Raw genomic sequence first — 27,596 nt, forward strand, 5'->3', positions numbered from 1 at the left:
ATCAAGCATGTTCCAACTTGTTCCAATCCTAAAAGACATTTTTATGGGGTGTATGCGTAATTACAGAAAGCAAAATTTATGTGTGAGGATATAACTCCACAGTATAAAACTTTTCTTTGGCAGCGAACTTTATTTGACTCCCTTTGATTTCTTCATTGCAACAGTGAAGTGTTTTTTGTGGGGAGTGCTCCATCTTACTAAACATATCATCTTTGGTTGACGTTACTCTCGGCCGTTGGACACATAGCTAGTACACTGGGCTGTGCCTGCTCGTGTGTGATCCGAGCAGTAGTCGTCGCGGTTCCCCATTTAGCTCGCTAGCTGTGTAATTTTTTTTCCCCAGAAGACGAAGGCTGTATAGAAACATATCAGGTCAGTATTAGCTCACGCCGAGGTCACGTATTTCCGTAAACTTTCTTGTCATTTTGCTGTTGATAAACCACGAAACTAAACGCTACCGTAAGATGAAAGTTGCTCAGGTAGTGAAGACGTTACTTGAGGTGTTAGTTCAGCTAGCTAGCTAACCAGCCCTTCTCCTGGTCCTGACCACCGGCTCGCGGTATTGCTCGGGCCTCGCAGCTAACGTTACTTAGCAACTAATCACGTCTATTCTTATCGTGATAACATACTGGGATTCATTTAAGACGAAGAGGTGACAGTAGAGTCAGCTGGTTGCTCATTAGAACAACATTATACAGCAAGCTATCTTTACAGGTGATCTAATCTGAAACAATTTGTTATGCTGACTCTCAACTTGTAGCAGCAGTGTGCCCTACTGGAGCCTCGGTGACATTGCGGAGACTTTTGGACTTAAGGAATTTGCTTCAGTCGTTAAGCTTACGAAGGTGGTCGGTCAGTATGTTATTCAGATATTTGAACATGTGGAGGTAGTTGCCGTTTCAACTCGTGATAAACAGGGTATCATCTCACCAGAGACGCAGAATTAGCTAATAAGGTAAGTTAGCTGACATGGTATTGTTGCACTGGCTCCACTGTTACCAAACGTGCCACCTCATCGACAGCTCTCAATCCGTTAGCTACTGATAAAGGTGGCAAAGCGGGGTAATGTTAACAGGCCAACTCGTTGACCAATCCTCAGGATAACTTATTTTACCGCCCAGGCGCACACCATGTAATATTTCAATGACGCAGGTGTGGAGTCTCTGCATTAGATCGTTTTGCTGTATATAGGTGTGTCTTAGGCTTTTTATGATCAAGCCTTTCTGTTTGACTCAAAAAGCAGTTGAGCTTGTTTGGACTGACATGACTAAAGCTTGACAGGCTTTAGTCTTTGGAATTGCAAACACAATACCACTTGAAAGTCAGACATCTCTGTATTTCTACTAGTCATTGAACTTCATGATATGGAATTTAAGAATATGTGAAAGAAAGGCTTACATTTGTTTGGAAGTCATATGATCTTATGAACTGGTCACTTAACAGGAATTTAATGTTTTTACACGCATGCTTTATTGATTTTAGCCCAAGTGGAAACCACTTTGTACAATTGTAAGAGCCAGAATTGGTGCGGGGTAGGGCTTTATGTATATATACAGCGAAAATGATTATAGGTTTAATGACAATGAAGGTTGTCAATACAGGTGAATCTGTATGCACAGACACTGAGGATGCAGAATGCTTCCCGCTCTCATTCTTTGCCTATGTCCTGTTAGTATTTTTCTACACCTTCCTCTGTCATTGCTAGCAGGGGACTACATAATCCTCCCAGCAGATGTTTCCTCAAAAAGGAAGAACCAACTTGCTTTGGCCTTGTGATGATAAAATAAGATTGTAGGTGTATAGGTGACATCAGTGAATACATACTTCTGAAGGCATACTTTTACATACATCCTATTTTTTGTTTGATAAAATGAACTCACACATAGTTTACACCTAAAAACAATCTCACAGCTCTCATGAAAAATGTTCTGCCTCAATAGCTTGAGCTGTAAACTTAGACAGCCCAGTCACAGCTTGACCTTCTCTAAAAACATTAAAAAGGAAACATGTTTGTACTTGGTTCAGTATTCTTGAAGTCAATAGGTAATATTAGCTTAATGAAAGACAAGGTGGAATCAAAGCCCACTGGCTTGTGTACCCAGGCAGAAATGGATAGAGTTTTTATTGTTACTACAAATTTATCTTATGTCTGTATAAAAACATGGTTTTGCGTCCTCATAGTCAGCAAAGATATGCCTAATAAAATATGTGGGATGTAAGTACCGTTCCCTTCCTGTGTTTTTTTTTAATCCATTGCCTGGACAGACTCTAAGCATGTAAACTTCTGACATTACAAATATGGAAGTGTATGATGTATATTTGGTCATTTGAGAAGTAGACTAAATCTCAGTTCTGTTTTACAGGCTGCCATTTACTGTTTCTATGTAATCAGAAATAATGAAAACAGACAATGGTGGATTTTGGTGATAGTTTAAGATTGAAGTTTAGTCTAGTTAAGTATTTCACTTTGAAAATCATCATTAGATTAATTCCCTTAAACCTATGCAAAACATTGACATTTGGCTTTCTTCCTGGCTACAGATTAGAGTGAGAGTGGCAAAAGATTAACATTACTGCAGTGGGAAATTCTCCAGACTAAATGGATCATTTTCAGCTGACTGCATCAGCTCACCAATCAGAGCTGAAACATCCTCTGCTAATGCTCTCAAGACAGTTCTACTAAAGCTTGGTGGTTTTCTTATTTAACATCATTTTGCTGTTTAACTTTTGGCTGTAACAATGTGGGAAATACTGCATATGATTTTTACATTTCTTTTTATTTCCACCACGCAGTCTCTAGCCATTTAAGTGATTTCTTGGTCTGGCCTCTTTTTGACCTGAGGGCACTTCAGTATCATTCAAAGACACAGTAGGGGAAAACCAGAACACTGCATTCAAACTAGGTTATGTGTGCTGATGGCTACCCTTCGTTCTCTGCTGAGAAATATCTTAAGAGGTGTGTGAGAGTCTTTATACTGGGTTGTTTTGGTGAACCTACATGCTGTAGCTCTTAGGCCCTTTCAGGAATGAAATGCATGTTTGTGTTTTGCTGTTGAATACGTTCTATATTCAATTTCTATCCTGCGTGAGGTCAGGTATCTTAGCTGACTTAAAGTAGACTCAAAACAACTTTGACTTTGTTGGGGAGGCAAGAAGGCACTCTGACATATTGTCATGGGTTTGCTGATACAATTTTTTATAGGTGTATCTCACAGTAAAGGAAATGTAAAGGGTTCATGAATCCCTTCAATTTCATAAATCAAAGAAAATTCTACATTTTTGAAAACCAAAATTGTTCCAAATAATTGTTAATTTTCTTTCTTTGTGAGTCACAAACTTATTACCAAATGTCATTTTGTAATACACCATGGCAGAAGCATGTTTGTAAACATACTGTACACTGTCTAGCCACTCATGAAACTACATGTGTGCAGTTACTATTATAACTATGTAGTAATTGTTGAGTCATCCTTGCTTTAGGTTTCTTGTGTGGTTATCTTTCACTGCTTTGGCTGTAATCACACAACAAAGCATCAGACTTGGTGTCCTTGACCTGATGTGAAACTGTTCTGCAGAGAAGAGATCATGATAGAATGATGCAGCCTTTTTCTGAAAGAGGCTGAGAGGCTACAGATCTGTCAGACTGATTTGAAACCAAATGCTTGGCAGTATTTTCTCAGTAGTTTTGGTCTTGTTTGGTTTAATTAATCAAGGCAATACTTGTATAAAAACCTATCATGATGCCACCTTCACACAGCCATATTGCAAAACACCTAACAACAGGGAGAACATGTTTAAATAGTAGTTTCATCAGTTTCTGTGGAGAGGACATCTGACCAACATGGTAATCTCCTGCTGGTGGTGGTTGTGTTTCTACGGTAATCCCATTTTAGAAAAAGCTGCCAACCAGATTTACATGATTTCATGTGCCAGAATGATAGACTGAGTGAAACAAAGTGTTTTGGGTACTGTGTGTATTGTGGTCAAGGTCACAGATGATGAGCTATTCAGAAGATCATGATGGCAGCAAAATAGACTACATATTGGCTGGCCTTTGACAGGTTATTTTTAGGTCTTACTGTGACGTGGTGTTTGCTGAGGAGCTCGTTGTCATAACAGAAACAAAATGCGTCCATTAACAGAGCACTAAAAACAAAGTCAATGAGCATGTCTCAAAGTCATATCTGTACTTGCTATTCATTAGTTTACTCAAAATAAATTATTGCTGTCAGTGGCACCCACAGAATCAGAGCTGAAAGAAGTTAGCAAATACAACATACATTTACTACCTTAATGATGAATTAACTTGGGTAAATAATTAGATTCCTGATTAATTAGCCATAAGTGATACCTTGAGTGCCTGGTAAAATATATTTGAGTAAGTTTAAACAAAGTCATGTAATGTTTCTTTTTTCCCCCTCTCTAAACAGGGTCCTTTTTGTGAGCACCACTTTTTCTCCCTCCTCCCTTTTCCTGGTTTTTATTTTTGTTCAAAACTTTTTTTTTTTTTTTTTTGGTGCGAAGAGAACAACTTCGCCAACACATAGTTGCAACCAATTGTTTTGATGGTCTGGGGTCAGTCTGTACCCACTGACGGACACAAGCCTTGTGGGTCTAACAGATCACAGGAAGAAACATGAGCACAGCCAAGCCCAGTGGGATCAAAGGGCCCAGCAAGATAGCTAGGCCACCTGGGACAGGAGCCCCCAAGACCAACCCCAGCACAGGTAAGATTCTCTTGGTGTCCAGCTTCTCATCTTGTTGTGAAAGTGTGACAGTTTAGTGTTTGCCATTGAATGTTTCGTAGCTAGGGGTTGTTGGTTGATACCTGTGGTGCTGGCACCAACTTGATTTCATTTCTTGTCCCATTTCAGTAGGGCTTGTGATTGTGACATTATATCACACATTGTGCTGCACTTTCTCCATACTGGTTGGCAGGTCTCACTTTGTTATGATGTTATGATACAGCTCAGCTTGTAACACCTTGTAGCTCAGACTAGTTTGTATACGTTCATGCAGTAGTCTCCAATTTGGCATCTAGCTTCCATCAGAAGAGCTAAACAAGGTGGTCATTTCATGGGATGGATAGAACTGATAACACAACTGTAGAAAATAAGACACCCATTAACAAGCTCTTCTGTCTCACATCCCCGTGGATATGCACTACAATAAGCCCTCCTTTGTGTTTGCTGAATAGAGTTTTTTGATTGCATTAAATCATAAGTGATGTAAAAGTTTAATGATATTCGATATTCGATTATATAAAATATTGTGATATTATATTATCTATCTATCTATCTATCTATCTATCTATCTATCTATCTGCTCTGCTGCCAAGTCAGATCATCATTAAATGCGTTTAGTGGTATCATCACTTATACCTTAAACATAAAATAAAACACTAAAATACAATATCTGATATCACAATGTTAGGGCTGGAATGTATCAAGTTATTAAATTTTGGATATTGCCCAGGCCTATTGAATAGGCAGTTGGTATGTCAGACCCTTGCTTAAAACAATTGTTTATACTTGTGCAACATAATGACAAAAAGGGCACCTATGTGATTTGATATATTCCAACTGATCACAAAATGTGGGAAAGAGCAGTGAATCAGTTTTGTGTTTGCATTGGTGGTGGCATCAAGGAGATCTAGGCATCACAGCTTTTACACCACTATCTTGCCAAAATTTATGATTTGTGTTCGAGTGTTAAAGCCAGCTTTTCAAACATTTAGCCTAGATTTCTCTCACCACAGCAGTATTACTGTCACTATAGATGTGATGCTGACTTTAATATTGAACATGGAGATGATTCTTTACTTTGGAAGCACACAACTGTTCTAAGATATTCTAAACTCAAGGTTCACTTACACTTTCTTTTAAAGTTAGTAAGTAAACACATTTAACAGGAAAGACGGAACTTCAGAATTGCATGATGATTCAGTCCGAGTCACTGATGGATTTTGAAAGAACTGTTCTCTTTCTCACCCCTTATATATCAGCAGGAGCAAAAGTTGCTGGGGCCGACAAATCAGCTGCAAGTGCCAGTGGAGGAGATGCCCAAAATTCTGAAGAGAGCTTCCAGATTGGGGAACGGGTCTGGGTGAATGGGAATAAGCCAGGCTACATTCAGTTTTTGGGAGAGACACAGTTTGCCCCAGGACAGTGGGCAGGGATTGTTCTAGATGAGCCAATTGGGAAGAATGATGGGTCAGTGGCAGGGGTGCGCTACTTCCAGTGTGAAGCCCTGCGAGGTATATTTACACGACCATCCAAGTTGTCTCGCACAGAGGGGGAGGCTAATGGAACTCAGACGGCACCGCCCTCCCGAGCTGCATCACCCACTCCTTCAGTTGGTAGCGTAGCCTCGCATACACCTGCCACAAAATCAACTGTACCCTCAACTACCACAGCAGGCAAGAAGGCCTCCACCACTACACCAACTACACCAGCTACACCATCTTCCAACCTTGCACGCACCAACAGCGAATCTATCTCCAACCTCTCAGAGACCGGATCAGTCAAGAAAGGGGAAAGGGAACTGAAGATGGGTGACCGTGTATTGGTAAAGCTTGTTACATTATTTAAAACAAAAAAGATAACTTGTCCTTCTGTCGATATTTAAGCTAAGTGACTGAAGTCTAACACTCCTTTTTTGTTCTTTAGCAGAACTGGCATTAGCAACAATGCTTGTTTAGAGTCGCATGACTCACAGAACCCTCCTTTTCTTCAGTGTAGCAATCTCAGAGAAATGAACACATGATACATGGTATCTTACTCTTCATGTCACCAAACTTCCACCTCTGAGTCAGTGGGAGTACTTTTACTAACACTGTTGAGTGCAGTCACCATCTGTGTGCAGTCCTGTAGGTCTGATTATATCTTGATGAGCACCTTCCTTCCTCATTACAGATTCCCTTTTTTCTCCCTTTCCTCAGCCAGGACGCTGTGTAACACATTATTTAAAGAGGAGGTGTCACTCATGCCTATTGGGATACAGAGGAAATGTGCTACCACTAATTTAATATCATGTAAACCTTACAGCTGTGTGTTTTTTAAATAATTATAAGAAAAAAGAAAGTTTCACATGTTGATAGTTTGCCACATTATTTTCAAAGCTGGCACACGTTTGTTCCTGTTGCTTTGATGGAATTATCTCAGGGGTTTATTACCAGGCAAAGCTGATTAGTCTTTAGGCCTCCCTTATCTGTTGAGGGGATTAAATAATGGCTAATGTTTTGTATTTTCCTGTCAGGTTGGTGGTACAAAGGCAGGAGTCGTACGTTTCCTTGGAGAAACAGATTTTGCCAAAGGCGAGTGGTGTGGTGTGGAATTGGATGAGCCTTTAGGAAAGAATGACGGGGCAGTGGCAGGCACAAGGTACATAAGCCACTGGGTTTGTAAATAATTAATAATATATAATAATAATTAATTAATAATAAAAGGTTTTATACTTGTCATCCACATGCATATGTGGATATGTATACTATAACTTCCATTATCATGATTGTATTCAATTATCTGTCCCCAGATATTTTCAGTGCCAGCCCAAATATGGCTTATTTGCTCCAGTGCATAAAGTCACACGCATTGGCTTCCCTTCCACCACGCCAGCCAAAGCAAAAACAACAGTTCGGAAAGTAGTGGCCACACCATCGGGGCTGAAGAGAAGCCCTAGTGCCTCTTCCATCAGTACCATGAGCTCTGTGGCATCCTCTGTCAGTGCCAAGCCCAGCCGCACAGGCCTGGTGAGACATGGACACACTCAGTAACAAAAATGTAAAGATGTACTCATACAATTCTTTTATGCTTTGCTTACTTACCAGTCTGACCAAGCTTCTCTTCTGTTCTCTCCATAGCTAACCGAGACATCATCACGGTATAATCGAAAGATCTCAGGCACTACAGCCCTGCAGGAGGCACTGAAGGAGAAGCAGCAGCATATTGAGCAGTTAATGGCTGAGAGGGACATGGAGAAAGCTGAGGTTGCCAAGGCCACTAGCCATGTTGGAGAGATGGAGCAAGAAATTAGTCTGCTCAGGGATGATCAGGAGCAGGTCAGATCACCCAGTGGTTGATTAGTTTGGATTACCCTGCTGTTGATCCTAGATTACTGTTAGAATTAGAGAATCTCTTTATTGCCTTGTAATTTATGCTAATTTTTTTTTGTTCAATGTCTGATCTTTTTGTTGAAGATGGAAGCTAAGATGGATCAGTTACGTGCCTTGGTCGAAGCTGCAGACAAAGACAAAGTGGAACTGCTGAATCAGCTGGAGGAGGAACGTAGGTAAGGATTCCCAGAGGTATGACAAGTCAGAGGCACACAGTCAACCATGACAGTTTGTAACCATCTATTATGACCCCATAATGATGCTGACATATCAGTATCTATACTTACCCTATATATTTCAAGGTCTTTTTTTAGTTTGTTTAGAGAAAATGAGAGTTAAGATCATAATGCTGGTATAATATTAGTCTTCTAAAGTCGTGAGGAAAGAGGGTTGCCTGCGTAGGCTTTATCTTTCTCTTAATCATTAAAATAAGGCTGTTCCCCAATTAACAAGCTTGAGTAAGATTGCTTTTTTCTGTTAAATAGGAAGGTGGAGGACCTTCAGTTCCGTGTAGAGGAAGCTTGCATTACCAAAGGAGACTTGGAGGTAAATGCACAACACAGATCAACACCATTGCAACTTACACATTTTGTTAGATTTGTGTTTTTAAAAAAAAAAAAAAAAAAGAAAAAACATTGATCACTGCAAAAATATTAAATCAGACATTGCTATTTTTTTTAAATGAAAAAAAGTGTCACGGATGTTTAACTTGACATTTTTGTCCCACTGATTTAAAATGTAAATTTTCAATATTAAGTCAAAAGCAACAGGCACTCAAGTCACCCTGCATCCTGTTTCCATCTCAGGATTCCATTTCACATAAACCTTGTTCTTTATCCATGTCAAGAAAGTAATTTAATTAATTTGTTTACATTCGTCTCTCTTCTTGGGTGCAGGTCCAATGCATTTCTAAGATTGCATAAAATTAACTGGTATCCCTTGTCACAGAGCTATAGTCAAGTCCAGATACAGCATTTGCATTATCTCTTGTTTGTGTTAGCAGTAGAAACTTATCACATGTCTACGCGTTTTTGCATGGGCAGTTTGAAACTGGCTTCATCTAGCATTAGATGATGTGCTTAAAGGATAATGAGGCTTCATGTGGTCAGTAAACCTGTCTAGTTAACAGGCATATTAATGTTGTAGTACGAGCCTAGGGGGAGACTTAATGTGGTGTGATAAATTATATATTTAGGGAACTTATCACTAGAAAATGTTATTAATGTTTGCCTGTTATGAAGAGATAAAAGAGTTTATTGTCCTAGTGTTACGAAGGGACCTGCATTTTGCTTTTTCCTTCACATAATATTTTACAGTAATTCAACACAGTAGCCTCCGATTACTCATTTTCCTTTTCTCAAGTGAGTCATGTTCTCATCCCAAGTTAGGATATGCAGACTACTGGGGCCCGGTGGTATCTCTGTTCATATCTGATCAAAGGATTTGTTATTTATTCCACAGTGCTACACAAGGAACCATCTCAATTACCCCGAAGGCATCCGAACTCAAAATAGATGTTTAAAATGAGGGCTACAGGGTTAGAATACCCCTTTATCTTCTTTTTTAAACATTTATACTAACACTTTATTATTTACTCACAGCTGTGGATATATTAAAAACTTGCATGCAGCTTGAAAAACACCAACAAAAAATACTTCAAACAGGCCAAACTCAGAAATGCTGTGTTGACTTCAGGTTGAAGGTGTACTAATGTTGTGCTATAACCCTCAGTGCCTCCCTGTTCAGTGATGTGATGTTATTGCTTCTTCTTCCTTTTCTCGTCCTCGTCTTTCATGTTGGTCCAGTGCTCAGCATGGAACCACTGGAGATGCTCCCTTGTCATTCCACTGCCCAGTCACAGACTTGAATTCAGTCTACCCACAACAACAAAAGGGGAATAACACTCAGCTTAAGAATTCAAATGTAAATTTTATATAAAGATACATTTTCTCAAGCTAAATTATATTTTATAACTACACAGAAAATGAAAAGTGGCTACATACAGTGTCTAAGTTTTTACAATCAGAATGAAATGAAATGTACAGTGAGCCCCAAAATGTAATTGTTATACTTCTATAGTCACACCTTTCCTTGCTTCATTCATTACCTTTTTGAGTGTAGTATTTCAAATAGTTAGTTAGACATGATAGTTAACTTTGTCAGACAGAAGACCGAATGTCACATAACACACATAACATTTAAAAAGGTGCTATTCCCCTTTCAAAAAGAAACCTTAAGTTAACATACACTTGGTAACATGTATGACTAGAAGCAGGAAATGCTTCATTAAGTTGCCATTAAACCCTTACTCATAACACACAATACCAAGAAGTCAAAAGGGAATCCTTTGTTTCTTGAGCCCCACATGCTTGTTACTGATTGATTTCTTTTAAGCTCGTCACAAATCCTGCACATGGTGGTCTGATAGCTGGTGGTTTCTTATACAGTACTTACATTATACAGTGTGGGCAATGGCCTTATCACGAAAGAGAGAAAGCAGTGTGGAGGCTGATAATGCTGTAGGGTTTTGTACGAAATCTAGACCAAAGTCCTAAATAAGATGAGTGAAATAAACAAGATATTTGGATCAGTGCAGTAAATAATGGGGGTGTAGCTGAAAATACAAAAAATACAAAAGAAATTGTCTTTGTATTGACTTTCTATTGTCAGTTTAATATGACAGTTCTACAGCATTAGATATCTTCTGTATGATATAATGCATTAACCTCATATTACAGAATTAAGTGTAGGGTTTAGAAAACAACCATCACTGCTTTCTCTCAATGACATGGTGAAGTCATTTTTATGCTATCTACTTGCTGGCTTGACACATTATAAAAGTTTCTGTGTATAATAACAATCAACGTGCTTTGTTCACCAGGTGTCTATTTTGCATGGTTACTTCTAAATTGCCTCCATCAACATACTCACCCTGAACATCCATAACACATGCCCCCCTTCTTTTGCTGCCTGTCTTGTACTTTCCATCATTCTTTCACAAAATTCCTTATGTTCAGCTCTTAATGGCACAGCCTGAAAGTTCTGCATTGGATATCATCCCATTTTCACTCATCCACCACTGCTCACCTCCACCCAATATCCTTTACCGAACCTCCTAAATACTCAAACACACACACACACACACACACACACACACACACACACACACACACACACACACACACACACACCATCTCCATAATCACTGTCCAAACCCCTCTATCCTGTCTCCTTCCCTCTCTGTCTGTGTTGGGCTGGCATGTGATGGTGGCACTGGTGTGTTCTCTTCCTCTCCCCCTTGTTTACTAACAGACGCAGACCAGACTGGAGCATGCCCACATTAAGGAGCTTGAACAGAGCCTGCTCTTTGAAAAGACCAAAGCTGAGAAACTCCAAAGAGAGTTAGAAGACACTAGGGTAATGAATTCTGCTCTGCAGCGTGCTGCGTTGGAAAAGAGGGCCTGGGCCGGGGATAGTGGCCAAAACATTTGCAAGGGGTACAGAGAGGTGCCAAGCAGTAACTGGAGCTTTGCTTTGTATGGGTTTGTGGCGATTGAACACCTCAAATGCATTTTTCCAGCTTCACATGAGAAAAACAGTACTCCTGCTTTGACAGCAAACAAATTAAATCAAATAATAAACTACTATATGTATGAGGTTTGTTTAAATGCTCAAATCACATTCTGCTTAAAGTTCTAGTTGCAAATTCTGCATCACAGTTTGTGGAATTAGCTGAGCATGAATTCTGTAACCATTTTTGAAATATTAACTTCCCTTACATTTAAATTGATTGATTCAAAATTATTTTACATTGAAAAATATAAATTTCTATTATAACTGTCAAACAAATAACCACATGCATCTTTCAGCTGTCTCGAGTGACCGCTCTTTTGTACTATTTTCCAATAAGTTACTCAAAACTGAACTCACTTTTGCTTTACTGGTATCACTGCTTAACCAGACAGACAAACTTCCCCCTTGTCCCCAGCTAATCAGTTATTATTGATTAGCTTGGTTATCCTATGTTCTACTTCCCCAGTCCTTCCCAGCATCCATTTGTCCTGCTTATTTGGTGTCCCTGCATTATCCTAGTCTAAAACCTGCTCCACCTCCCAGACTATGCATCGTTGTGTTCCCCTAGTGTATTATAGTTATGAGAAGAATCAGTAAAAATATGTGTCTTGTAGTGTCATGAGGATGAGGACCATAGTTTCTATAGGATCCTTTTTGCAAATGATTTCATTAAGAAAATGTTGATTTTTGAGGAAAACTCAACCAAGCTGTTAAATATTATGTTGAAGCAGCTAAAAGAGATGCATGTTTGAGAACATTGAAAAAACATAGATTTGGTATATAGGTGGATTAATATAAAAATAATAGGACATGCCAATTCTCCCTAAGACTCGTTTTTATAGATTTTTCTTAGTACATAATTCTCTTCAAAAATAGCATTAATTCAGTGATGAAGCCTTTTAATTAAATGGATGGTGGAAAATGTCTTGCACAATGCTGTAGCTCCATTCATGCTTTCAGTGTTCACTTCCATTCTTTGTACCCTTTATAGCCACAAGAGGTCAGTATAACACCTTGTATTTTGGGATCAGTGGTTTTATACCCAAGCAAGTTGAACAGCTTACCTCGCAGTAAGCATAGTGTCACTGTTACCAAGAGCTTTATGTATTATTTCAGTTTACTAATTCGTTTTTCATTTGTTTAATAATAGTTAAGTATGATATAAGCCTCTTAATAAGCTTTTGTTAGTTCACACTGGTCCAGTATGTTAGATTCTGACACATTTTTAAATGCAAGATTTCTGCTTTTAAAGGTTGCTACTGTGTCGGAAAGATCCCGTATAATGGAGCTTGAAAAGGACCTTACAATGCGTACAAGAGAGGTAGCTGACCTGCAGCTGCGTCTTGGGACCCAGGAAGGCTCAGCGGACTCTGACGCTACTCTTTCTCCTCTTCTGGAAGAGATAAATTCTCTTAGGGATCAGTTGACTTCCCAAGAAGCTAAGCAGCAAGAAGAGCTGGCAAAATACAAGGAGAAGCTAGAAGCTAAAGAAAAGACTCACAGTGAGGCAGTTGCCCAGCTTCAGGCTACATCTGTGAGGATCTCTGGTGACAACGAGCAGTTGCAGATGCGTTTAAGTCAAGCTGAGAAGGAGAAAGCTGACATTACTGAACTGTGGCGTTCTAAGTTGGAATCTGCCATTGCCTCTCACCAGCAAGCAATGGAAGAGCTAAAGGTGTCCTTCAGCAAAGGTGGTGGTGCCCAGACAGAAGAGCTTGTAGAGACCAAAAGTGCACTAGAGAGACTGAAGGTAGAGCACAAGTTGGCTCTAGAGGAGGCTGGAGCCAAACATGATGCTGACACCACAGCTTGGACTCGGGAGATGCAGGCCCTGAAGGCACAACTCTTGTCTTTGACTGAAGAAAAGGAGCGACTGGAGGAGTCGCTGAGGTCCAGCGTTGAAAAAGCAGAGGAACAGCACCTTGTGGAGATGGAAGATGTTCTTGGAAAGCTTCATACTGCTGAACTTAGGGTAAAGGAGCTTGAGGAGAAAGAAGCAATGTTGGCACAACAGACCCAAGACAAGGACAGAGAAACCAAAGAGCAGATGGCAGAGATGGTTGCTCTGCGCAGCCAAGTAGCACAAAGTAACCAGGAGGTTGTGACCTTGAAGAGTCAGTTAGAGGATGTTCAGAACCAAGGAAACCATCAGGGCGCTAAGGTGGGTTTTTATTCACCTCCTTTCCCATTTCAATGGTATGTGTATTTCTATATGTATTTGCCATGCTTTAGCAAAGTGGTGTCCTTACTACTTCTGTCAAGTATGGCATTTTCAGACAATGATTGTTGGTCATTGCTTTATTAATGTTCAGTTTTAATGTGCAGATTTCTTTGCTGTTACTGAATTTTTTTTTTTTACTTGACGTGCTATAGGTTAGTGAATTGAGCTCTCAGTTGGAGGGCCAAAAGAAGGAAGTCCTTTCTTTACAGCAGACCCTGACCACTGTAAAGCAGGAGAAGGACACCCTGGAACAGGAACTTGGAGGCTTGGTGAGGCTTATGGCATAATATTGGATGTGGATAAAGTGTCTGTTTTGTTTTAGGAATTAAATCACTGGGCTTTTTAATGTAAAGTGTTCTCTGATGAACAAAGTATGTAATTGTGTCACTGTTTCTAAAGTACCCCTGTATAAACCATGAAAATAACACTCCTCAAATTTTGACTTGTAAATTTCTCTAATGCTGAAAAATCATACAAAAATATTGTATAATGTAAAATGATTTTTCCCCACAGAAACAAAAGTTGGCTGAAAGCACAGAGGAACAGACAAAATCAGCAAAAACTATGCAAGGTAAATAATTTAAACAGTTGTTCTTTGTTCCTTCCACCTTTTCCCGTCATCTGCTGCATTTTGCCTTTTTCAGTTTACAACAGCTTCTAGAATCTAAAATGTAACATTTTGCAGAAACACTTGTGAAGCTCAGCAAGAAGGAAGAGAAGTGCACATCCCTGACCACAGAATCAGAATCTCTAAGAAGTCAACTTGCTGGTGAGATTATTCAAACTGCATTCTTTTGTTTGTTATTGCTGTAGTATATTTTTAAAACCTGTAGATCGTACAAGCAAACTCATGTTGTTTTCAATCAGGGCTTGAGAGGAAGCTGAAGACTGCAGATGAAAAGCTTGATCAGTTTTCAAAGGATAAAAACAAGCTCGAAAATGATATTTCAGACATGATGAAGGCATCTGGTGATAGTTCAGTACAGCTGACCAAAATGAATGAAGACCTCATACAGAAAGAAAGGTAGGCCTACCCCATTTCATTATTCCCTGCTTTTATATTACTTTATTACTGCACTTGAAACTAATTATATCAGTCATGTTAGAAGTGGATACTTACTTTGCATTGACATGTTATAATCAATATGCAAATCTCTTGCTTTTGTTTTATTCCCTGCTTTAGGATTTATTTAAGTCAATTTATTTTTCATCTAATTTGTGAACTTCAGATCACGTTTTGTTTTTTTTGTTCTCTGACTCTTTTTTTGTCATCACTCAGGAGGCTTGAGGAGTTACAGAGTCAAGTTGCAGAGGAGAAGGAGAAGGTGGCACACTTTAATGAACAACTCCAGCAGGAACAGTCCCGCAAAGAGCAGGAGCTGAAAGAGACCAGAGATGCACATCAGTCTCAAATAAGAAGCCTTCAGGAAAAGATTGCTACCTTGGTTAGTATTCTAGGGCCCTCACAAAATGAGAATTGTATGTCAGATAATTTAAGATTTAGTTTTATAGACCTTAAGATTTGAAATACTTGATTTAAAATCTCCCACTTAAGTGTCTACTTAAGTAACTGGATGCTTTAAAACAAGTAAAGAAATGCTGTAATGTGATTAGTTATTGCCTGTCACATTTCACCAACCTTTCTAGGAGAACGCTGTTAAACAAGGTGAGAGCCTGGTTGAAGAGCTGAAGGCCTCTCAAGAGAAATCCTTGTGTCAGGCCTCAGAGCTTCATGTGAAGGAACTTGAGGTGCTGCAGAGTCAGGTTGACAAGTTAAACCAGGAACTCTCCTCCTCCAAGGACAAAACCCAGGAGCTGGAGAAGTCGGTGTCTGAGCTACAGTCATACAAGGAACAGGCTCAGGTAAAGACAAACCCACATAGGCACAGACATATTAGTTGAATCAATGTGATTTCAGTTCTCTGCAAAGTGTAATGTAAAAATTATGCTTTATTTATTATATATTTTTACTAATGGGTTAATGGTTGATCAAGTCATCAGGAAAAATATCACTGTTCCTATTTGTAGATGAAAATTTGTTTTTTAAAGGACCTATATGTAAGTTTTTGCCATTACTGCACAGCCAACAATGGCATTAATAGCTCTTTGCTTTCCAGTCTAGAAGAAACATTGTGATGAATTCAGCATCATACTTCCTTTACTCACCAAGGGCTGTATGGAGCAGTGAAAAGCAACACCAATGTTAACTCTTGTTTTGCTTCTATTTCTATCACTGCTTTTCTTATACTGAAGTTAGCATGCTCACCAGATAGCTCCAGTCCAGCCAGCCTGTCTCATGACTTTCCGATAGCAAGTCATTGTGACGTCCAGTCTCCCCTGAAGAAGTAATGCTGCTCTGGGGGCGTATTATAACTTCTTGTGTTGTAAACATTATGATGGCTGAAGCTTACATATGCCAAGAAAACTTACATATAGCCCCTTTAAACACAGCACAGAAGTTAACACCAGTTTAAACTCTAAAAGAGAATGTTACAACAAAGTTATGGGAGACTATTTGTAACTGTGTAACAATTTTTCCCTTCATTTAACGTCAGTGATTAATGTGTATTATCAACAACATTTTCACTCTTACCATCATACAGATTATTTGTGATAAGTTCCCTCCTGACATTTAGGACAATAACCTCCTTTTTCATATTCATCTTAGCTCTATATTGGAGTGCTATATGCTTGCAGGGGTTCACCTTTATGAAATTATGTCTTTAATGTATTTTAAGACAATTTATGGTTATTGGAAAAGCCTTACAAACAGATCACAGTAAAATAAATTTTGTTCGGGCTGCTCAATAGATAGTTATGCACTAGGAAGGATTCAAGTTCAGTTCAAGCTCAGTCACTAGTTACAATTGGCATACTATATGTTTAGCTACTGATTGAAATGTTCTTTCAAATTACAATAGCTGATAACCGCTTTTGTTATGAACCCCTGCTAGCATCGTTTATTAGCCTGATATTGCATTTAAGTAGAACATTTTCACTTCCTAAGAAAAAGATAGTACAAGTGACAGTCAGTAAGTAAAAGTTAGTGAAATTTGTACATCACGAAACGCATTTTTCTTTTCATTTTCAATACAATAATACACATGGAGAATATGTATGTAGTGTGGATCCCCATAGTAATTCAAGTAAGTGCTGTATAAGATGCTATAAATGATATAATTATACTCTCTGGCAGCTATCAGCCACTCTTTGTTTATATGTCAGTAAAATTTGTTGGCATCAGTGTATTTAATATATTTATTTAAAGTAAGTAAGGGTTGAAGTGAAAATGTTCCACTTTTTTTTTTTTTTTTTCTCTTCATTGTGGTGTAAGCTGTGGTGCGATCTTTTACCATTTTTGATGCTTCTGCAGCTTAACATTTCCAAAACCATATCACTTATGTCCATATCTGCTTGGTTTATTTTTTGATTCATCTTACTTTTCCCTGCATATATATATATTCCCCTACTTTTTTTCCTTTCATCTTTATTTTTCCAGTGTCTTTCTGCTGAGCTTGACTCCTACAAGCATGACGTTGAACAATTGTCCAGAAAACTGGAAAAGCAGAGTCTAGATCTGGAAACCATTTGTAAGGAAAGTGAGGATGTTAAGGCTGAGAGAGACAAACTGGAGAAACAGCTTTCAGATGTGCAGACAAAGTTCTCTGCCCTTGAGATTAGTCACCAGGAGCTTTCTGTCCATAATAAAGAACTGCTAATAACCAGAGATGAGCTTTCAGAAAATCAAGAGGAATTGCTCAACAACAACAAGCGCTCAAACGAAGAAAGGATTTCATTGAACACTGAGTTGGAGAAGCTAAAAGATCTTCTACATGAGGTGCAGACTGAAAACACAAACCTGAAGCATACTGAAGGTGAACACCAGGTCCAAATCGAAGAGCTTCAAAAACAATATGCAGAGAAGAATGACTTGCTCCTAAAGCATCAGCAGGACATCCAGCAAATTCAGGCTAAAGGGAAGCAACTACTTGAGGATTATGAAAATGTCTGCAAAGAGAGGAACCGCCTTGAAGAGAACCTCAATGAAAGCAGCTCAAAGCTCACATGTGAGAAGGACAATCTAATTTTAGAGAGAGATGCTGCTAGAAATGCCAAAAAATCTCTTGATGCTAAGAATGCTGAATTGCAGGAAAAACTTAAATCTTTAAACTTAGAAAAAGAAGATCTTACAATGAAGAATACCCAGCTGCAGGCACTCACAGAAACATTGACAAAAGAGAAGGTGGAGATGTATTGTGAAATCAGTGCCTTTGTTTTGGATAAAAATAGCCTTGAGACAGTGAAGGAGGAGCTTCAGAATAAGCTCACTGTTACAAAGAAAGACTTGGAGAGCTCTGTCCGTGAATGTGAAGAACTTAAAGCCTCAAAAATGAGCCTGGCCAAGATGCTAGAAGAGTTCAAGACAAGCAGTCAGGTGACTGATTCTGAGAGACTTCATCTTCTGCAGGAGAAGGAAGACTTACTTGCGATCCAAAGAAAGGTCTATAATGAGAAGGAAGAACTCCTCAAAGAGGTAGAAGAATTAAAGGAGAAGCTTCAAATCTCAACAGAACAACTGTTTCAGTCCAACGAAAAATTAAAAGAAGTATTGTCATCTTTTGAGCAAGAGAAGCAAGCATTTCGCCTTCAGAATTCTGAAACTGAGATGGTTCTACATGCTATTCGAAAGGAAAAGATGAGCCTGGATTCATCACTAGAGCAGCAGAATATGAATTATGAGCGTTTGGCAGGGGAGAAAGGAGAGTTAGAAGAGAAGCACACAAAAGCCATATCTGAGAAAAATGTTCTTTCACTTGAGCGTGATAAGCTAGCTAGTGAGATTCGAACAACTAAGGACCATTTGGAAGGTTACTGCAGAGCTAATGCTGACCTTATTCAAGAGAAGTCTCATTTAACAACAATGCTAGAGGAAAACAAACGGCAAAAAGACAAACTTGAAGCAGAAGTGACCTCTTTGAAACGAGAAAAGACTGACCTACAAAATAAACTGCAGAAACATAACTCTGATATTGAAACTCTTGTCAAGGGCAAAACTGAACTTGTTCAAGAGCATAGTAAACTAAAAATGGATTTTGAGAAGGCTAATTTAGAACTTGTTCAACAGGTGGATAACCTTACAAAAGACTGTCAGCATCTGCAGTCGTTGCAGACTGAGACTGACAAAAAAGTGCAGTCCTTCCAGAAAGAGAACCAGGGGCTGCTTCTGGAGATCCAGAAGTTACAAAGTCAGACTGAATCAATGTCGGAGGCAAAGCTACTTCTTGAGACTCAACTAGAGGTTGAATCCAATGAACGGAAAAAAAGGATATCTGACAAGGATGGTCTTACTAAGCAAATTGATGAGCTGCAGGAAACATTATCCAGAGTTACACAAGAAAATAAAGAGTTTTCCTCTAACCTTAAGAATGCTGATAAGCAAAACAAGTCTTTTATGGAAGATATGGATGCTTTGAAAACACAACTGAAGAAGCAAGAGCAAGAAACCAGTCAGTTGACAGAAGATAAAAAAGAGCTATTATCTAAGCTTGAGGAGATGGGAAAACAGATTACCTTCTTGACCACAGAGAAAGATGACCTTTTAGCTGGACAAAGTAAATTGGAGCAGGATGTTTCTTATCTCCACAAAAGCCAAGAAAATTGGCTTGCTGAACGGTCAAGGCTCTGTGAAGAGTTGGAAAAGTTGCAGGCTAGCCAGAAACAACTAGAGGCTGATGTCAAGGGCCTAGAAACTGACAAAGAACTTTTAGAAAAGCAATACAAGAATGCTGTTGCAGAAGTATCGGCTTGTGCTGTTGTAAAAGAAGAGAATTCCTCCAGCATCTCAAACCTAACAGCTCGGAAGAATGCCCTGCAGGTGGAGATGGATGAAGCCACCCAGCAAGTCAGGCAGCTCGAGTCCCAACTAAAAAATGCCATTTCTAAGCAGCTTGAGGTATTCCTCCTACAGTAGTAATCACTGACACACACAACTTAGAGTGGCTGGGGCTATGCACCTTCTCACTGCATGAATGCTGGTTTGTCTCCCTTTCCTCTATTCTTTTATTTTCGTGTCTAACTTTCATCTTCCATTTACTAACCGCTATTTATACCCCTAGTTCCCAGCCTTTGCCTGTGGGCTTATAACGTGATCTAACATGAGGTGAAATTTTTCTAGGGTACATGATTATGTAGGATTAAGGTGATCACACTCACCCTCTGATGATGTTTCATATTTCATTTGATTGTATTTGATGCATTGTTGATGTTAATACATCATAATGTTAATGCACAAAATGGTAGATGTGGGTATTTCTCAGCATATTGCTGTGAAATAAGTTTTCATTAGTTTTTCTTTATAGAAATTATAGCTCCAAGCTTTACAATGTCATTCAGTCCAATTTTAAGTTCTTGGTCAAAATCTCTAGAAAAACAAATAGTATGTACAGAAATAATTAAATATGTTGTTGTACGGCATCTTTCAGGCGTTAAGGATTTGCTACAATTTTATATAGGATTTGAGAGAGTCCTACAGAGACTAACTTTTTTTTCACTGACTCTTTACAGTTAAGTTGTTGGTTGTAGGTTGTCAGGATCCGTTCTGAGGCCACAGGTTGTAATATTGTATTTTAGAATATATACTAATTATTTTCCCCAGTGGGATATTTATGTTGTTAATTGTCAACCTTCTGTTTGGGATTGGTTGTGACAAATTCCAATAAAGTAATATTTGGATAACTGATTCTAAATCAGTTATCAAGATAGCTGAATTATTAAGCATGCAGTTAATTTATTTATGGTTGAATTCAAATTGTATTTGCAATTTCCTTATTCCGGGGTCCTTGGGTCATCAATTTGAAGTGTTGTTCTTACTGAATTTCCTGCTCGCGCACTGTTTAGGCTATAGAAGCCTCTGGAAAAACTGCTGATGCTCTCAAACAGCTGACAGAAGAGAAAGCTAGTTTGATTCAGGAGAAGAACGAAGCCCAATCTTTGTTGGAAGACCTCCGGAGCTCCAAGCTAGAGATAGAGACCCAGGTAAGAGATGGCTATTGCAGGGAAATTGCTCATATAAGCCTCTAGTAGTGAACTGGCTCCTCTTATCAAGCAATACTGTATATGTAAGGTCCTGTTCAGACCTAGCATTAACATGCGTCTTCAGTGATCCGATCACAAGTGGACAGCTCTCAGTATGTCAGTTCACACCTGGCATTAAGATGTGTCTCCACATGAACCAATCTCACTTCCCCGTTTTATATGCAAGTGAACATGTATGAGCTAATCAAAAGCACTGCGCACAGCTGTAAGATAAAGTTTTAGCCATTTGAAATAGTAAAATATTTTTAGTTCATTATAAAACTGTGGTGGGACTAATTAAACTGGCAGAGTATGTCAGTTGAGGAGGCAATCCTTCAATGTGACCCAAGACGCATTTGCTTCCACACTGCTAAAAGAATGTGGCCACATAACGCCCAGACAACCTCTGAATGTGGTCTGAGTGATGGATCTCAAATTCGTCTTCAATTCACCTTGGGTGCGTTCAGATTTGTACTCACAGCTGTCCACTTATGATCATATCACCCGAGATGGTTGTTAATGCCAGGTCTGAACAGGGCCTAAGAGGAATAGAGTTAAGTGAAATATTTGGTTTGTATGTCCTATAGTTCTAAATATGTTTGTCATTATTGTTTTAGCTAAAAACATTGAAGAAAGAGAATTCCAAGTACCAAGAAGATCTGAATGTATCCAAAGATCAGCTTTGCACAGAAACTCAGAGGACCAAGAGTCTGTGCAAGGAAATGTGAGTATACCAACTTTTCTGTTGACTCAGCAGAAATCTGTCTGATTTAAATTTGAATACTTTGATGGAATTATTGACTTACAGTAAATCGAGAGACGTGTGACAGGGTTTCTACAAGCCAATGTATGGTCTACATGAGTTGTATGAATTTTTTAGATGATTCTAACATTTTTATCTGTCAGTGAGGAGCTTAAAGAAGCAGTTTCTGTGAAGTCGCAGTCCCTACAGATACTCCAAGATGAAAACAGCAAGCTGAGTCAGGATCTTGATAACAATCGCAAAGACCAGAGTGATCTTGTGAAGGTGCAACACTTAACATCTTTATTTTAAAAAATCTTACATAAATCTTGGGTATCAGATCATTTTGTATTTCAGCTGTTGATCTGCTGATTGAATTTGAACATTTTTTTTTCCTTAGCTTGAAGATGAGTACTCAAAACTCAAAAAGCAGTTGGAAGAGTTGAAGCAAAGGTAAGACTCTACACGATCATTTTATAATTTGGGTAGTTTCATTTTCACCAGTATTATGTGAGGTATTTTTAAAGCCTGTTGTCAAAATAAGCACAAATAGTTTAATCTGTGTGACATTTGATAATATGCATTGCATTTGTGATTTAGCGATTGATATGTCATGCTGTTCTTTTCCTTTAAAGCCTGCCAAATAATGCCTTCAGGTACTTCACACTCTTAATATTATATGACATCAGTGAGCATGTAATGGTACCTTTGTATAAACCACATGTGTGTAGGCAGACAAATAGGAACATTAGCATGACACATCCTAAGTCATCATACAAAAAGTAATTGTACCCACAGCCCCATTCCAGTTTCACATGTTTTCACTTAATGGTGTTTTTTTTGCCACTGTGCTTTGAATCTCTTACTTTATTTCCTAGTCAAATACAATGACTGTATGAAAAAATATTTGTAATATCTTTTCATATGCCATATTCCATCTTACCATTTAAGCAAGTGTACCAAAAAATTTGACCAAAAACTGAAATAGGAAAAAAAAAAAAAGCTTTTTTGGGGGCTCATTTTCTATATGGCACTTACAGTAGTTTTACAGTAGAGTTTCCTGTATTTATAATAATGGCCCAGTAATTTGAGCTCCAGATTAATAGGTCTGGTGACAAACATTGTGAAAAAAATGGGGCCAGTTCTTTTCTGCCCAGAAATATTGTATCTCTGAGATTTAGTTGATATTGTGTATTTCATAGTGAGAGCACCTTGAAAGGACAGTTGGACAAGGAGAAGGCCGCCCTCCAACAGTCCATCCATAAAAACAGTGCCTTAATCTCAGAAAAGGACCAGCAGGTGGAAAAGCTGGGGAGCGAGGTGAGAATTTAATGCATAATGTTACTCTCTTGTTGTCAGCTGGTACGGCAAATTGTTGACAAAACTGTTGAGCATGCACAAAATTAATTTAAGCAAGTCAAGAGTTACACAGAAAAGATTTTGAAGCACAAACTTTGTCTTCTTTATTAATGTATTTATGTTTTTGTTTTGTTTTTGTTTTTTCTGTTTTGTTGTTGTTTTTTTTGTTTTTTTTTGGCACCCTCACATCAAAATCTCCTCACTTATCTTTGTAATGCCTCGGCGGAATTTGGTACAAACATTAATATTGACTCAAGGATGAAGTGATTAGATTTTGGTGGTGAAAGGTCAAGGTCACTGTGACCTCACAAATGATATTTTTGGCCTCTTAAATGTGACATCTCAAGACCACCTTGAGAAAATTCATTACATCTGGCAGAAACATTCACTTGGACTAAAGGAAGACACGAGAATGTTTGGTCACAGCCTTTTTTTTTTTTTTTAACAGGATTGCCTGTTAAAGCCTATATGTAGCTTTTGTCATTTTCTTTTCATAGTTGGTAAATAAGACTTTAGAGTGACTGTAGACCTTGAAAATACATTTCCCACATTGCAGAGGCCAACAGGATGTAATTTCTAGGTCAAATAATCATGTCCTGCTTTCATTTTGCGTGTGCTCATAAAACAATCTACAGCCTGCTTAACCTGAAAGAAGATTGTGAGAACGAAAGCTCTGTTGCTTATCTTTTTTAGATGTAATCGTCAAATTGAATTTGTGCTAATACAAGCACAAATTCAATTTGACAATTGTTTGCAATAAATTGTCATTTGGTGATGTATTTCTGTTGATATCATAACAATATGCTTTTAGAGTAACGAGTAATATTTTGTCCAAGAAACATAACTATTTTCCACCATTGAATAGCATGGGTTGTTTTCTTCTTAGCTGGCTGCACTGCGTGGGGAAAGTGCCTCAGTTAAGACACTCCAGGGTACAATTCAGACCTTGGAACAGGACAAGGCTACTCTACAGGAGCGTGTCAGGAGACTAGAGAAGGACCTGGCTGCAGGGCCTGAAACCATCAACAAGTCCTCAGGTAATACTGGGCTTAAATCATACCTACAGCTTATATTTCTGGTAGCACTGGGATCAGTTCTCTGTGAGATGACCTCAAAAAGAAAAGGTGATTAATGAGTCCACTCCTGTTTTCCACGTATTCTTGTTCTTGATGTTGTTTCCAGGTGATGCAGTTTTGGACCAACTAAGGGAGGATAAAGAGACTGCAGAGAGTCAGGTGTGTATCCTGTTTGCTTTTCCTGGATAATACCAATCATAGGCCTGGATAGGTGGGGGTGGGGCTTTTTGCCATTCATACACTTAATGTAAAGATACTTTCCTACCCTGCCCAATTTTTTGTTTTGACAATAACCCAGTGTCATTTATATTTTCATCATATTTGGGGCAGTCGTATGGAAACAATCTTTCTGAATGCTGTTTGTGAAATGACTGTGCTGCTTACATTTACTAACAATACTACTTCTCGTGTAGCAGTAAACTGAATTTTACAGTTCACTGTTGACTCATGTAGCTGTTACAGTATAATGTTTCACAGAGGTGAAATGGGTCTAAATAGATTTGAAATTTCATTGAGAGCATATTGAACTTCTGGCATCATCTCAGCTCTTGCAGGGGATACTTGATATGACAAATGAATCTTTATCACTGTTGTAGTGGAACTTTTCACCCAAAGTGGCGAGCTAACGGCGTGTCATCAGTCTTACAACCATCACTTGCGTCTCATTTCCAGCCTCTGTTTACTATAAAATGTTATACTGTGTTATCTGTGTCAGTGATGACTTGAGTGTGTTGTCTGGCAGTAGGTGGGTCCTAATTTGAATCTTTTTTTTTTTCTTCTCCCTCTCCTTCTCTTTCTTAAATGCCAACTCCTTTCCTCTGCCCTGTCTCTGATGTTGGCAATGCTACACCACCATCAGGCAGCGGTTTGTTAATGTTTTTCATCAGCTTCACTTGTGCATGTTTGTCTGTCACTGTCACTGTGGCTCTTATGTTTTGTCCAGTGGATCACATTATAGTTGGTGTCAATACTACAAAACTACGTCTTCCAAAGAAAAATCAAGCTTGATTTCTCAATACCTGTAATTCCCAGGGAAAATTTCAGTTATCATAGATGCTTAGCAAATATCAGATCTGCAAGGATCACTTTTACTCAGTGAGACTCACTCATCATAAGTGGGTATTTTACAGAAATCTCCTAGTGACTCATTCCAAGCTTAAATTTTTCTTTGGCTGACGACTCACAGTATCGTACTCAAGACTAATTTAATTACTTGGGTGATATAGCAAAGTGTAGTTACTGTTATCTACAGTCCTTGTGATAGAATTGAAGTAAAGCCTTGGCACATAATACAGTTAATACACTTTACAGGGAGACCCCTATATCAATATTGAACATAAATTTTGTGTAAGAAAAGTAGTTCATGGACAATAGATTATCAGCGCCAACAGCAACATTGATACTACTGTTTTGTATTTCCTGTACAGATTGAGTTTCTGAATTCCGTCATCGTTGACCTCCAGAGGAAGAATGAGGAACTCAAGGACAAACTTGAGAAAATGGCAGCTGCTGCTCTAAATGGGAATAATCCAAGTGAGCTGGATAACTATGATAGGTAAGTCCCATTATCATGGCAGAACTCTTCAGACAAGGCCAGTAGATCGTTGGGTCTTCCGCAACACTTAAGTTCAATAGCAATATTGCTTTTGTTCAGAGAAGAGTAGATAATTCTAAGATTTACTGATCCTTAGGTAAGATACAGCAAACAGACGCTGGTTCATGAACACAGGCACTGAACCAGATTCCAACAAACATCTCCTTATAAGCCCTGAGGAGTCTCCACCAAACTCCTCAGGGCATCCCCTTCTTTTCTTTATTAGGGAATTTTTCTACCATTATCACCAGGTTCTTTTCTTGAAGTTGCTAAATCAGCCCAACTATTCTAATTTGTCATTGGTCCTAATGCATTATTTTTACACACTGATGGCCCTCAGTTCCCATTGGATGTTTCTTTGTATGTGTAGGTCTTTTCTTACAGTATGATCTGATTTATGTTGTTTGCGCACTTAACACCTGTCTCTATTGACTACACAACTCACTTTAGGCACATTCAGTGTCAATGTCTTGCTTACTTGTTGCATGCATACTTTCAACACACTCAAGGTATATATCCTAATTTATTTATTACATGCATTTTGATAGCTAGTTATACATCTTATAGTTATACATCTTTTGTTGATTACTAAAAATATACCGTACCACTCATATCAGACTGTCGCACACTTCTATTAAAATAACGGCAGCTGTGTGGCAGTACAACTCAACTTTTTACATCACTGGACATCCAGTTACACATAGAGATGCTTTCTTTTCTCTGCAGCCATGGACAGGAACCCGCCAAGAAGAAGCCTCCCCCAAGGCTGTTCTGTGACATCTGCGACTGCTTTGACCTCCATGACACAGAGGACTGTCCCACACAAATGCAGATGCCCGACTCACCTCCACACACTACCTACCATGGCAATAAGGGCGAAGAACGGCCCTACTGTGACATCTGTGAGGTCTTTGGCCACTGGACCGAATCCTGTAACGATGACCAGACCTTTTAAAGCCTTTTTAACCCTCGTCCGCACAATCATTATATTTGCACATCATGTGAGATAAAGCAGTGCTTTTGGGGTTTTAGTTTGTGTGTGTGCATTTTGTGTGCTTGTTTTTGCCAAGCGTCTTTATTGTCCACACCAGCCCTTAAGCGCTCTTAAAGGAGAACAGATTCCTCAGAATCTCATCCAGAAAATTAATATTCAGCAGTTAACAGTTTGTATTTGTAATTGTAAATGACTTTGGAGGAGAAAGGATAAATATCCTTGGTTTGTTTGAGTGAGGGGATACTGTAGGTGGACATATTATTGTGGGAGAAGTGATGTACTTCTTCAGATCATTTAATTTATCAATATCCTAACATTGCACAGCTTGTCGGGGGTTACAAAGATAATATAGTATCATAAAAGGTCTTTATTTGAAACTGTAAATTACTTGATTGAAAAACAATTGTCAATTTGCGCAGAAATTGGTGAGCTATAGTTTATTTTTTTATGCCTGGAAATACTATGTACTCTTTAAAGGTTTGATAGTATGTGTGTAATTTTGTGAAGGGGTGGGGATTTGCTCGCTCTTGCCTGGAGTGAAGCAGTGAAACCCAGTGCTGTTTTTTGGCTTTAATAGGAACTTTTTTATGGTCTTCATTAAGGGACTGCTGGACAATTGGTAAGAAAGAAGCAGTTAAACTGAAAGCCCTCAGTTCCAGTGAAGTGCCCTTCCCAAAAAGTTTCTTCACAATTAAAAGATCATTTCTGTATGGAACAATATAAAACTTAGGCATTTCTTTAAAAATGTTTTGAATATCTGTATAAAAATAAATTAAATTTATGTATAAATTAAAAATCAAACATCTCTTAATTGTTCAACTGAAATCACTATGCACAGTGTCTGTGCATT

The 27,596-nt window shown here is 38.6% G+C and overlaps 1 protein-coding gene across 5 annotated transcripts; it reads left to right on the forward strand.

Moving 5' to 3' along the window:
* The first annotated feature begins 247 nt into the window (after nt 1-247).
* Nucleotides 248-27,547, forward strand: clip1a (CAP-GLY domain containing linker protein 1a). 5 transcript variants are annotated; one of them, XM_023410673.2, is made up of 27 exons: nt 248-372; nt 4,431-4,727; nt 6,005-6,567; nt 7,258-7,382; nt 7,534-7,750; nt 7,862-8,059; nt 8,198-8,289; nt 8,599-8,659; nt 11,426-11,530; nt 12,939-13,847; nt 14,060-14,176; nt 14,421-14,478; nt 14,593-14,676; nt 14,775-14,931; nt 15,187-15,352; nt 15,555-15,770; nt 17,407-19,860; nt 20,805-20,942; nt 21,599-21,705; nt 21,888-22,008; nt 22,124-22,176; nt 22,359-22,379; nt 22,926-23,043; nt 23,969-24,119; nt 24,265-24,317; nt 25,586-25,713; nt 26,479-27,547. In XM_023410673.2, exons 2-27 carry the CDS (start codon nt 4,637-4,639, stop codon nt 26,705-26,707), a joined length of 6,732 nt encoding a protein of 2,243 aa, XP_023266441.1. In that variant the 5' UTR covers nt 248-372; nt 4,431-4,636; the 3' UTR covers nt 26,708-27,547. The 5 variants fall into 5 exon arrangements, with proteins under 5 accessions (XP_023266441.1, XP_087031363.1, XP_087031364.1 ...); XM_087175236.1 differs by lacking the exon at nt 248-372 and adding an exon at nt 821-955; XM_087175237.1 differs by lacking the exon at nt 22,359-22,379.
* Nucleotides 27,548-27,596: the final 49 nt, after the last annotated feature.

The sequence above is a fragment of the Seriola lalandi genome, unplaced genomic scaffold (genome assembly GCF_002814215.2).
Source record: "Seriola lalandi dorsalis isolate HSWRI2012SDOR001 ecotype SW California unplaced genomic scaffold, Sedor1 jcf7180002054427, whole genome shotgun sequence".
Classification (NCBI taxonomy): Eukaryota; Metazoa; Chordata; class Actinopteri; order Carangiformes; family Carangidae; genus Seriola; species Seriola lalandi.